General features: G+C 39.4%; 1 protein-coding gene across 4 annotated transcripts in view; it reads right to left on the reverse strand.

The window, feature by feature from the left end:
* Positions 1-14,364, reverse strand: part of FOXP1 (forkhead box P1) — a 377,209-nt gene that overhangs the window by 90,508 nt on the left and 272,337 nt on the right. For all 4 annotated transcript variants that reach the window (XM_075834036.1, XM_075834034.1, XM_075834035.1 and 1 more), the window contains 2 exons: positions 4,035-4,172; positions 1,514-1,600 (listed from right to left, as the gene is read on the reverse strand). In XM_075834036.1, the coding sequence (XP_075690151.1) occupies positions 1,514-1,600; positions 4,035-4,172 (225 nt within the window). The remainder of the gene's footprint in view (positions 1-1,513; positions 1,601-4,034; positions 4,173-14,364) is intronic.

Raw genomic sequence — 14,364 nt, forward strand, 5'->3', positions numbered from 1 at the left:
TTTTTCAATAGAGTCTATGAAAAACGGCTCCAAAAACGTCCCAAGAAGTGTCCTGCACTTCTTTTTCGCGGCTGTTTTTTTTACGCTTAAAAAAACGCAGCAAAAAACGCTCCGTCGGAACAGAATACCGTTTTCCCATTGAAATCAATGGGCAGATGTTTGGAGGCGTTCTGCTACCGAATTTTCGGCCGTTTACGGCCCGAAAAACGGCCAAAAATAGGTTGTGTGAACATACCCGAAGTGTTAAGATCAGTCTCCTTTACCTCCACAGTAGGTCGTGGGTTGTAGTCCCTGCACAGTTTCCTGATTGTTGGTGAAATTTCTTTCCAATATACATTTTATACCAATCCTTTATTTTTTTTAAGTTGTATTTATCGAAATCCAAAACATTAAACCTGGGTGATTTATTTGGAAATGTAGGCAGATGCATATGGCGTCTGACCACATAAGGGATCTGGATCAATCCCAGCGAATAACATGGACATGCTCAGGTAACTTCTTTTTATTATAATACCGTATGCAAAGCCGGTAGGGATTAACCATCTTTATTTACGCGGTGATATAGTTACCACTAGAATACGGCCAATACAAGAGAAATTAGCATTCTGATAGGTAGTAATGGGGTCAGAGATTAAAAAGGGGGAGGTTATGGGTGCATTTACACGTGGCATAATTTTACACCATGGATTTGGCCACAACGAGCCTGCCACAAAATTTGCACGTTTTACATGCGGGTTTGCATATCAATGCAAAGGGTGAAATATGCAGCAGTCTGTGGAAAATCTGCATCCAAAATATGCAGCTATTGCGGCGGATTTGCTGTGGCCAAAACTGTGGCGTAAAAGCTATGCCACGTGTAAATCCACCCTAAAACGATGCCGGCGCAGGTGGGTTATTTCAATATCCCTCTGTCATCAGGTTGCACACAAGCTTCTCCGCACCGTTATATACAACACGGATAAGGTCTCATGCACACGACCGTTGCGGTTGTTCGGGCCTGCAAACTACGGATCCTATTGACCATATTTGGGTCCGAGTTGCTTCCGCTACCGTTTCTTATGTCTGTATATTACGGCTGTGTTGTTTCCATGTGTATGTTTCACATTCCGCACTTATAGGAAGGTCACGTAATCGGATTTCCCAGGCATTTCCTATTAACGTACCTGGAAAACGCGGATAGAACATGGATAGCTTCCGTGTGCGGTCTTATTTTTGCAGACCTATAGACTACGGATCCGCAACAACTAACTGGGATAGAATATGTTCTATAATTTGCAGAACAATGGTTCCGCAAAAACAGGGACGTGTGCATGGCCCCATAGAAATGAATGGGTCAGTGTGCTATCCCAAAAATGCGGAGAGCACACTGAAGAGAAACACGGTCAGGTGCACGAGCCCTAATGGTTGAACCAAACAGACCATCAGTTAACATCAGGGAACCACCATGGACCATGAGCCAAACCAACAACGGACAAAATTGCAAACAAATGACGTCTCCACAATGACCATTTACCTCTTTCGGCTGTTTTCCTGCATGTTGTTGCTGTAACAGCTGAAGCTGCAATTGCTCCTGTTGTTTCTTATAAAACTCCTGAAGCTGCTGCTGTGAGAAACAGGGAAACCAGTGTCAGTTACAATGCACCCAGTGACAATTCTCTACTTCTTTTTTATTTTGTGACACAAAAGCGATATGAAAAATAGCATTCTTTTATCTGGAATGGTCTGACCTTTTCGTTTGAAACCTGACAATAAATTCCGCATGCTCAGGATGTTCTTGGCGTTGCAGTTTGAAAAGTAATCTACAAATTGTACCGATAGGAAACATGGTGTATATTTTTTTTCCCCCTGTGCAGACTAATTAAAATAAGGCAAGGGATGACCTATGTTTGTAACAACAAAGACACGGTGCCCTTGGAGAGGAACATGGTAAATCCTGCCTGTACAACACGTGCTTTCATTTAAAATGATGGGTTTCAAGTACGTTTACCTCCGGCCACTCTATACACGTGCCTTACTCTACTCAATTTCATTAGAAAGGATGGAAAAAAAATAAAAAGCCGACGGAACAGAATACAGTAAACGGAACCCATAGAAAAAATAAATAAATATATATATACACACACATACGTAACCTATCTCCTCATACACAGAACACATGGAGAAAATGAAAAAAGAAGGATCCTATAGGGCACTGCTGCGTGGCTGGAGTAGATAGTCAATAATGGTAGGAAATATATAAAAGATATTTATTGAACACATGAAGGGCTACGCATTTCAACACTGAACCAGTGTCTTAAGAGACTGGTTCAGTGTTGAAACGCGTAGCCCTTCATGTGTTCAATAAATATCTTTTATATATTTCCTACCATTATTGACTATCTACTCCAGCCACGCAGCAGCGCCCTATAGGATCCTTCTTTTTTCATTTTCTCCATGTGTTCTAATTAGCGGTGACTGGTTGTTTCACCGGCTTGGATCCTGGCAGCAGCACTAGTGGATTTGCCTATTGCCTTTACCAACCTCCACGTGGTGAGCATACTAACTACGTTCTGTACTCCTTTTTCGTCCTGCTGACCTGCACTATGTGGCGCCGTGCTTTTTGCTTCTTTATTTCCTCATACACGGGAGGTGGACATGGCCATCATACAAAGTAGAACACTAAGTGCATACATTTTATTTGAGTCTATTGACTTTGATGGCAAGTTTAACTACCAACCAAGACCCATAACAAAATGTAAAATAGCCTCCTTCCCCAACCCTGGGTACTGGATCACACCCTTAACCCGTCACCTGTGTAGGGTGTCACCACTCGTTGAGAATCAACTTTCCGGATTAAAGGGGGATCTCCGATAAAGACTATTAGAGCATAGGGACATTATTAAGGGGCGTCCTTCGCTTGAGACCTCCTATGACCTAGAGCAGAAAGCTCGTCATGGACCCAGTCTGTCCACTGTTTGGTAAGGCTTTATTTAGAAGGAGAAGTCTTTGTGAAACAGCCAATTTAAAGGGTTTTTCCCATCTTATAAAGTGATGGCGTATCGCTCGGATATGCCATCACTTTGTGATCGGTGGAAGGTTTGATATCTGGGACTCCCACCGATCTTGGGGTCGGGAAAAGAGAAGCCGTCCAGTACCAGGCCCTTCCTGCATACAAGCTCCACTGCCTTCATTTTTGGCAGGTACACCCCTGCTCTGAGTGAAGGTAACAAAACTTGAATATGAAGAACAATGCTTTTATAGAAGATAAATAAGACCTTAAAAAGGTTGAACTTTATGTAGACAGGAACACTCGAAATGACAAATCCCCCCCTTTCCCAACTAGATTATAGGACACCATCCTTTTTTTCGTAAACTTGGAAACTAGACAGCCAATGGTCTTAGCGTTCAAAAGAGGGAAATCCAGACAAGTCTTCCCAAGAGCATTGAGCCATGTGTAGCAGTTGACTTTCCTGTAGTCATAAAACCCTACCCTCGTTCTTCAGTTGCAGAATCACTTGGAGCTCAACAGAAGCACCAAGAAGACACCAAGCCATTATACCAAGCTGCCTCAAGCCCCTTTACCTCCCGGTAAATCTACAGAAATATCTACTTTACTTAATCAGCAAAGACCAGTTATGAAGTCTTCCATAAAACGAACCAAGTAGGCAAAAGTTCTCATTGAAGCATCTGCCCATCCTCGGAAACCTTGAGCCTCTGGTGGTCCAATCCCTACTCTAAATATGAGCTTTCCTTGTTCTAACCACACATTCCCTCACAACTGCTAAAAGCCCTGGAAGCAGAGCTGGTCCCATCCTAAACTACCAATCATGGTATGAACCTGATCAGAGTTTCCCCCTTCAAATGCAACATTAGCTAATAAAGGATGGAGAAACCAGTCCAAAGGGTCACACAACTCTACTTTCTAGAAGAGTTGGGAAGGTTTTTTTTGGGGAAGGGGATGGGTGAAGTGAATCAGCTTCGGGAACGCTCCTTTTATATGCCACTGTTCGTACTCGAATTACAACACAATCTGCCATAGAGTCGGAAAACATTACCTGCTGAAGCATGAGCGCTTGTTGTTGTTGAAGTAAGACCTGCAGTTGTTGAGGTGTAAGCACTTGCTGTTGGAGAATTTGTTGCATTTGCTGAGGAGTGATTACTTGGGGTGTCATCATAGCCACTGAGACTGGAACCTGAAAACAATAAATGTGCATATTAAAACACACGAGAAGTTCACTGGCCATTGTAACCCTACAGACTCCGCCAATGTAGACGGGACATCATGCAAATTCCATTTCAGACCCTCTCCCCAGCAACCTAAAACTGCTACCTAAAAATGTCATATCACATTGTCTGTTCAGCGGAGGGCTGCTTCACGGCTTCATCCAACATACAGATGTTTCCAATTCCCCCATATTATGTGCGATACCATTAAAGCAGTTTTCTGTGACATTTCGATGACAAACAGCTACAGTGATGAACCTGATAGCATTTCATATTTGCAACTGTTAACACATTTCTGCTCAGGCGTTTCTGTTAAGGAACCTGTACTGTGTATTTGAAAGGATGATGTCTTCTTCAGATAAAACACTGACATTAAAATGACAGGCTGTCTCGGCCAAGGTTACACAAATTGTATTCAAGCGGCTACCTAATGACAATGCTACGAATGCTGCAAGCTTCCTAGAATGTAATTTACCTATTCAAAATAATCACCGTACTTGTGTTTAATTTGCAACCGCGCGGGAGGCGTTTCGTCAGGATCAAAAAAAATAAATAAAAAAAAAATGTACATACTAAACCGGTTTTATAAAAAAAAAAACGTAAATTAAAAAGGAAAATTATTGACACCTAATCAAAATAGTGCATCAATAAATCAAAAATATTTGAAAATGAATAAAAAAAATTCTTTAGCTGTATGTGTGCATGAATATTTACGCAAATTTTTTTAACATTTTTATATTTTTACACAAATTTGCAGACTAACACAACTAGTGTATACAATCATACACAAACACACTCATATTTTAAAGGCTACTATTAAAAGAATAAAATATGTAAACTGATATATAGAAATAGGACTGTAATTGAACATTAAAAAAAAAAAAAATGAAATAAAAAGCTTTCAAATAACCGGTAAGCAAAAGACAGAAATGCTGCATTAATTTTATGTAACATAATGCCTTAATATGCAGTTTATCTTGCCTTTTTTCACTTGGGTTCTTCTGTCATTTGCATAGTGAGCTCTCTCCTAATTTCACAGTCATTATGCACTGATGTCCTTATTTCTCAGCATCACTAATTTTGATTAACTTAAAATGGTTCTTGAAGGTCAGATACATAGTAACGACATATTCCTCGGCATTGTTGCATAAATCCACTTTTTTTTCCCTTATCCCCCTAGTGTGTGTGGGGGGGGGAGGGGGTTAAAAAAGGATTTTCATTTTCCTTGTAATGGATTTGGTTTACGGAGAAGTCAGGCTGACATTCCCGGCCGAGTTGCCCATGCAAAGTGCATATTTTTGGACATCCCAGGCCCCGGCCCGGGTGTTTTTTAACCATTGGCCGCAGTTCAATGGAAAGTCCCTGTTGTAATGTTCACTGAGCTACACGACTTTGTTTGATTCAGGAATATCAACAAACTGGCACTGTGGCAATTCCTGGGAGAGCTCTATCATCAAAAGCAGAGAGGTGTAATCCCATTAATTCGGTCTATTCCGTTCTGCATTGCTTTCAAAATATAACAAGCCATTCAATAAATACAATTTACCAGGCCACATCACTCATCTGCCTTAATGCCCAAATCATATCACAATACAAGTTTACTTTCCTTGAAGCCTCCTCTGCCATTAATGGCGCTCTGTTAAGCAAACAGCGGAAGCCTACCTTCAACTACACGTTGTCAAATTTTTTTAATTTTTATTTTTGCCCTCAAAAATTTGGACTCTATTCAAGGCAAACTTTCGAGAGATCGGTGACTGGAGGGAAAAGGTGCAGTAACGGAGACAACATCCATGGAATCAGGCACCAGTACATACATATAGTCATCTTTCCTGTAATATTATTAAAGGTGCTTGCCTTCTACTTGGGCAAGGAAAAGTCGAATATAGAGGGGCGAATGATAAAGGGTTTCTAGTCAAGGTTTGTTGGCCAGACTCGATGTCCATAAAGCAAACACAAATCCTCCAAAAAACCTAGAAAGTTATTGTCCCCAATTTTTTTTACCCTTCTCCGTATTCGGAGATAGTCCCTAACACCAAAGGGCAACGTGAACTAGCGCTAGCCCATAATAGCCCACACTTTATTACCCATTACTACCGAGGTCATTAGCGGCAAGAATGATTGTCCTGGTCTTAACCTATTGATCATTGTAACTACTATCATTTAATCCTGCGTTGAGCGTCTCTAAAGCAGCTAAGGGCACACCAGAGAGAGTGGTTTATGGTGGAGAAATATAGCCAAGCGTTGGAAATTACACTTTGATTCATAAAAACTACCCAGTGATTTAAATCAATAGTATTTAAAACAGTCATGTAACTTCTTAAGAAGAACTCTCTAATATTTATGACGCCCATACTGAATGTACTCAGTCAAAACTAAACTTTATATAAAACCTAGGCTGGTACTCTCTGCAGAACCCCCCACGCAAGAGGAAAAAAGGGGACGTTTTTGTAATTTTTTTTTTTATTTTCCATCATTTGAACTCGCATCTGCTCTGTGTAAGAAACGAGCGTCTCTACCTGCTCGGCATCTCTCGCCTTGGTCAACAATAAAGATGAACCGGAAATTTAAAAAAATAAAAAATAAATAAATTTAAAAAAAAAAAAAAAAACGCAAAACTGTAAGCGGTCCAACATTTAAAAAAAAAAAAAAAAGTATCTAAAAATGAATAGGATTCCCGGAAGAATCATTGCAGACAGCAGTTTTTGAAAGGAATCAGATAATATACAACCCCCACCCCCCCCTCGTGCCTCAACCGCACAACAAGCTGCCTATTGGGATCTGCAATGCAAATTAAACTGCTAGTAGACAAATTAACCCCTCTGCTGCCAAGAGAGCCGGGCAAGTGTCAGGAGAGGGGTTAGGTCTGCACAGTACCATTACAACCCTTAAGCTAGAGTGATTTGTTTTAGGTAGTTCTGGGAAGCATGCTAAGAGAGAAGGAGAAGAACCCTGGCTGGTAAATATTAACCCCTTCGTGTGAATAAGCAGGGCTCAATATCATGTAAAAAAAAGTCCAATGCCCATATGTATGATGATGTCACGGGATAGAGTGACATCACTGGGTGACCAGAAGTCATATGACATGTAATAATTCAAGAGTGCACAAGGCTAACAAAGAGAACAAAGTCCTGGTAACAACTTAAGGGAAAATTTATTTGACCGCGATACATTTTTGAATCTCAAAAATAAAAAGGAAGGAATGTTTTAGGGAAGCATTAGTGAAAAAAAAATAAATAAAAAAATGCAACAATACCAAATGTAGGGGTTGCTAGTACACTAGATGGAATTCAATATTCACATTTAGCTAGAGCAAGGAGACAATAGTGGACTCGGGGGCATTTACCATTCTATTTCTGAACCTATAAAAATTCCCAAAAACATACATGAACGACCCATTACCTATTTATTCATAGGATACAAGACATTTACTCACCAACACAAGACGGACTTACAACTTGGCAAAAAAGGTGAAGGACTGATTAGCTACTGAGTTTCAAGGTAAGTATGGGCCCCAATAACCCTAAAACCAATACCCAAAAAGACTATCTGCCAAGCTGAACTGGTCATTGAATACCTTGAGGTAGAAATTTTAGAGAACTTGGAAACATATTTCATTGACGGACTAACTCGCTAGCCTCTTAATATAGATGGTACCTGCCAAAAAAAAAAAAAAAAACGGTCTGCGGCCACACCTGGCCCACCTCGACAACGATTTGGGCACAATCTGATTGGCAGAATTGGTCAATTAACTAATAAGGATTATTATGTTGTATTGTTAGTATATCGTAAGTGTGATGATGCAGTACTGATACCACCATGGGTTGTGATCAATGACAAACACCACTCTGCTACATCTGTATGACACACAAATAAAAGGCTAATACACAAAGAACAATTTTAGGATAGCTGGAGTTTCCATATGAAGATTATTAGTAGACTGTATTGCTATGGAACATGGAATCTTGACCAAAATCAACCACTTACACATATACCAATTCCAAATCTACAATTTCAAATATTACAATGGAGTTCGATTTTTTTTTTTTTTCCTCCCTTCGGTTTCATCTTCCTCCCCTACCTTCCCACATGGCAAGATTCATTAATGTAAATGATAAAACTGCCTGCAAGTCATTCGCCTGCTTCTCACAAAGCCCTTTTTATGTAAATAAAAACTGTTCTCATTTACAGAAACAGGATTTGATATAATGTGGGAGGCGGTTATGATCAGGTTGGGCAGAGATAGAATCGTGTTCCTCGTCTCCCGTGCGGTTCACTGGGGGTGACTGACGCCCCTGATCTTATCTCCCAATTCGTATTCATTGCCAGCCTTCAGCTTACCTGCCAGGTTAATTGTTTTACCGTCAATAAATACTCCATTCCATTGCTCAAAAAAAAAAATCTAAGGATGATTGGAATAATTAAACCCTGTTAATAACCCACAGTCAAAAACCTCAAAATATTATTTTTTTTTATTTCCTTTTTTTTTTCCAACAAATTTTGGCCCTTGAAAACAATAAAAAAAGAAACAAATAAAAAAAATACTACAATAATAAAATAGATCATTAAGTTCAATTACAATAATAATAAAAAATGCAAACACTTGCGCTGAAATTACCAGCTGAACCGAAGTGCTATGCATTTATTTATGTTAATTAGAAGAACATTTATGTTAATAGAGGCGGAAAACAATAGATATTTTTTTCACATCACGGAAATATCTGACTGAATACAACATTACACTCCCCCCCCCCCCTTCCTCGGTGCAAATGTGTAATGTCATTTACAGCTTTGATAAACGAGCTTGCTGACCCCCCTCTCTATTTGCTCTTTTAAGTTGTAAGGAGCAAGGTACCAATTCATCAATGCCATAGCAAAATTACCAAAAGACTCCCGCAAGACTCTAAGAAAAAAAAATAAAAAATTGTTCTAAAAAGAAATAAAAAAGTAAAATCATAAAAAAATACAAAACATAACATTACCCATTTTCGAACTTTGTCAGTAGGCCATACTTAGAGATTTGGATTTCCTTAAGATGTGTGGTTGTTCTCACCCATTACAGACACCTCTGTCTATAGATCAGTCAAATAGAAGAGTGAAAATTACATTCTAATGAGAAAACATCAGTGGAATCTTTGACAATTTTGCCATTTACCGATTCACTACTAATGAAGACACTCCAACCAGTCAGCTCTGTTGGCGTAGGTCAAAAAAACAAATAAAAAAATTAAAAAATAGTATATACATGGTTTGGGAAAATCAAGGCCAATGGAAGACCAGTAAAAATCTTTAACAAAAAGTGGTTTGGCAATTAAAGTAATTGTACAAAGACTCGTCATCTTGGATGATACCACAAAAAAGTGAAATAAATTAAACTGCTACCACCATAACAGGTTAGATAAAAATCTAAATTTAATGTATTCTGTCTTGTGTCATCTTGTTTTGTCAAGACATGAAAAAGAATAAGAAAATACAAGGCAGGGGAAGAAAAAAAAAACAGGAGCCCTTGAGATATCACAAATGACGACCTTTGAGATGCTGTCGGTTTACCCTATTCTGGGCTATTTGCACAACGATGTCTCAGATTTAAGGAGCTGATAGACCTCAAAGAACCTAAGCGCAGTTCATTGTTTAACAGGCAGGTTCCATCTCTCACCTAATCAATGGCCGTCCAGTTCTTCACAGTACAGGGGTATAATGAATGACAACTACATTTGTTACTAAATATTCATCGCGCCCGTGTTTCCAGAGTACATGTCGTGAACTGGGGAATCAAATGCATGAGAGAGCTCAATGTCCGTCAGCCGGGGTAAAGGCCCTGGAAGAGGACAGCAGGATTCCGACTCACTACGTCTGTATTATCCCTTCTCTTAGGAAAATATTAATGAACCCACACAAAAAAAAAAAAAGATCTATAAAAACGTAATTGAAGTCTGTGCCGGGGAAAGAAAACAAGTTTCCAGTAACCCAAGTCTGCACTCCATAAAACAAACAAACTGCGTCCTAACCAGCCAAGTCTGGACCAAACAATAACAATTTTAACTGATGGTGTCAGAACTTTCCCACAATCTCTCCGTGCAGGTGTTGTGTGTGTGTTCCCCTCCTCTAAGCCTTTATTTATTTTCCCAAACTAAAAGGAAAATCAATAACTCTGAATGCATAACAGAACATTTGTTACAGATTAAGACGTATTAATGGAACCGACTTAAAATAAACACAAGTCGGGAGCGCAAATCATTTCATCAGTTGGGATGAGAGAGGGAACGTAACCTATTGCTGCCTGCAGTCCTCCCTGCCACCTATTATGGGCTAATAGTAGTACTTATGGTGTATGAATGTGTAGATGTAGCAGAGCTGAATTCGTTTTTCAGCATCGGGAAATCTCATGCGTTTTGTAGGGTTTCACATAAGTCTGCAGGTAAATCTAAAGCAGATCGAAGAGTTAAATGACAAGTCTAGCTTGGCTTCATTGGGAATGGGAAATAGATTGTGAGCCCATTGGAGACATAACCTCCATGTGTACTGCTCTATGGTTAAAAAAAAAAAGGCCTAACCCTTTCAAAACGCCCAAACATGGGCCAGTGGCCCGGGTACTGCTCAGTTGCCAACCACTACTGCTTAAAGGTATATCGATCTATTCCACAAAACCCCCTAATCTAGGACCATGGTACATCGCTCAAGAGCGTACCGAAAACAGGCCATCGACCTAACGTTACCATCAGCCGGAGGTTGTGGAGTTACAGATCGGCAACAGACGTTGCACAGGTGACACAACAGGCGGCAACAAACCACAATTTTATTGTGTCTACTTTCTAATTGATTCAAGGCCTCAAGAACAGAGAAGCCTGGAATAATACAGTCTGTACAGGCATTGAGGGTATGTGCACACGACCTGTTTTCGGACCGTAAACGTCCCGAAGAACGGCTGAAAAATCGGAAGCAGAACGCCTCCAAACATCTGGCCATCGATTACAATGGAAAATACGGCGTTCTGTTCCGAAGGGGCGGTTTTTTTACGCTTCATTTTCAAAAAAAGCGGTGGTAAAAAGACGCCCGCGAAAAAGAAGTGCATGTGACTTCTTGACCCGTTTTTCATTAACTCTATAGAAAAACGGCCGTAAAAAATGCAGCGAAAAACGCTTAAAAAAACATCTGAAAATCAGGAGCTGTTTTCCCTTGAAAACAGCTCGGAATTTTAAGACATTTTTTATTAAGCGTGTGAACATGGCCCAAGGGTTCAGATTCCTCTCGACACCAGAAGTCTGGGAACTTTGCATCAGTTTGTTATGGTAAACACTGCACCTAGTATTCGGGTAAACACGCAGATCTCAATCAATTCTTCCTCTTTTTGAAATTGTATGACTTTTTTTTTTCTTTTTTTCTAACCACGGATGATTTACAGTGTTACCAGCTCCGCCAGATTATGCAATGTGCTTTTAGGATGCTTTATGAGTCACACTGCATTAACCCAATGAGAACTTCGAGTCCCCTCTTGCTTCTCTATAGTGCAGGAACCTTTCGGCTACATGCACACGTTGCAGAATTTGGTGCAGAAAATGCGCAGGTAAAATTCACACCTAATAGTGCGTTTTTAGATGCGTTTTTTTAACACTTTAATGCGGAAATACATAGATACAGCATGTGGAATTAAACAGGATCACTTTTTCACCTATTTGGTTGTGGTTTTCTTTTTGCTTGATGTGGAAATCGGTGCGTTTTAAAAAAAAAATTACAAAATTAAATATTAAATAAAAATAGATACAATTCGCAAGGGGAAACGCAAGATAAATTGACATGCTGCGGATTTCAAAATCGGCACCGCAGGTCAGTTTACGTGCAGAAAAATCTGTAACATGCAGATGAGATTTCTTGCACGAAAATACACGCTGCAAATCCGCACGTAATACGCGTCGTGTGCATTTGGACTCAATGTCCTGACATTTTCAGCACCTGGAGTAAAGGCAGAGAGCAAGAATGGCATTTACCACCCCCCCCCCCCAGTTAGTCACTAGACACTGACAGCATGATGTGCTACCTGCATTTACATGGGACTGCAGGAAAACTCAAATTTGTCCCGATGTGGAATATTAACATTAGTCAGATGTCAATGTATAAACAATAAAACACAAGTAGATACTAAATTTTATATATATATATATATATATATATATTTGTGTTCTATACATATACATGGTATAGACAGTGTATTAAGTTTACTTGCAGTCCTATGTAAAGCCACTGACAGAATGTTGCAATATCATAAGTTGTGACAAATTACAATACACAGCCAAGAGAGATAGAGAAGATTTCTATAGATAATCTACTGATGATAGATATGAAATAGATAGATAGATACGAGACAGACAGACAGACAGACAGACAGACAGACAGACAGACAGACAGACAGACAGACAGACAGACAGACAGACAGACAGACAGACAGACAGACAGACAGACAGGATAGATAGGATAGATAGATAGGATAGCACACAAGAAAAAGACTGACAACACTCTGTGAACACGAATGCCACCTAAGCCAATAAATATAAATAAATATACATTACTGCTATATCTACTTACAATAGGGAGGTTCTTAGCACACATTTTGATCAAATTGTGTGAGCCCACCTGCCACGACAGGTGGATAGAAAGATTGGATAGATGATTTTTTTTATTATTTATATAAAATTTCCATTCCCTCTGGAAACATGAGGAAAAAAACCGACTGTAAAAACTGTTACTTTTAAATGACAATGTTTAAAATTCCTATCCCTTAGATTCACAAGAAAATAATATACCCCAATGCTGAATGTTTTCATTCTATACGCTGAAAAAACAGAAATGGATCCCCGTTTCCATGACGGCAGACACAAGTTCATCAAATAATGTTTTCTTTTCACACTTGTGTTGTTTTTTTGTTGCCTGGTCTGGGATTCCTCTCATAGCCCAGCTGGAACTTCACCAATGAAGCAGAGCCAGCGCTTGAGAGGGATCAGTAGCACCTTTGATCAGATTTTTTTCTTATGCAGCATGGATAATTAGATCACATATGGAAGAAATATTAGGACGACTACAACTCCTCTTCGGGGCACATCATTGGCTGAGTTCACACTTCGCGGATTTGTCGCAGATGTAGTGGATTCGATGCCAATCTCACCCTTTTGAATTGCAAAAGGTAAATCCGCAATGAAAATCTGCATCAAATCCGCAACGTGTGAATTTAGCCTAATATACCCTTTCTGGGGAAGCATCTTTGCAAGTAATTAGACACGGTGTATAATATTACATTGGAAGCTCGTCAGTCATCTCTCTCTCTATATTATATATTTACATACACACATTAGCTAGACAGATAAAGTGAATTTACATATGCAGATGTAGCAGAGCTGAGTCTGTCATTCGGCACAACACACTGTAATATCACAATGTGTTGTCTGTGCTTTTTCCATAGGACTGCGAACTAACATACAAAATGTCTCATTCAGTCACCTACCCAGATACACATAAACAGTTAAATTACTACTTTGATCCACCTATAGACACACATATATACACAGTACACAAACACACATATACAGTACAGACACATATTTACACTACATTACACATTGCATTGAAGCTACAGTGCAGCAGGTGATGCTCTCCTCTATAATAAAAAAGGAAAAAAAGAACAATAAAGAAAATACCGGACTATATAAAAGAACAGGAAAAGTTATATACGGTATCAAACATGCTGCAATAGGAATCACCAAAATCATCCAACCACACAGACCATATTTGGATAGATGATAGATACATTTTGAAACTATTGTTGTAAACAAAACAAAAAAACAAAAATAAAACAAAAAGATCAAAAATGGGTTGTAGGGGATATGAGATCTTCTACTCTCTTTACGGTTGGTCTTTGCTTTCCATGGCATCTTGATTTCAGGCCCTGTGCTATACAGACGTAGAGAATAAAAAGGGATATATGGTATATGGTGTCTGGTGAGCAGATGATTTGCATGCTGTACAGAAATGCAAACCTGCGCTAAGTGGCAGTTCTCGGACTCTACAATACCTCTCTATATTAAAATGATCCATTTTTTTTGTGGTCTCTGCAAGTTCATAGTAAAAACCTTTGTAGCTTAGATCAAAGTGACCTCAGATATTTACACTATGGGG

The sequence above is a fragment of the Rhinoderma darwinii genome, chromosome 7 (assembly GCF_050947455.1).
Source record: "Rhinoderma darwinii isolate aRhiDar2 chromosome 7, aRhiDar2.hap1, whole genome shotgun sequence".
Taxonomy (NCBI): Eukaryota; Metazoa; Chordata; class Amphibia; order Anura; family Rhinodermatidae; genus Rhinoderma; species Rhinoderma darwinii.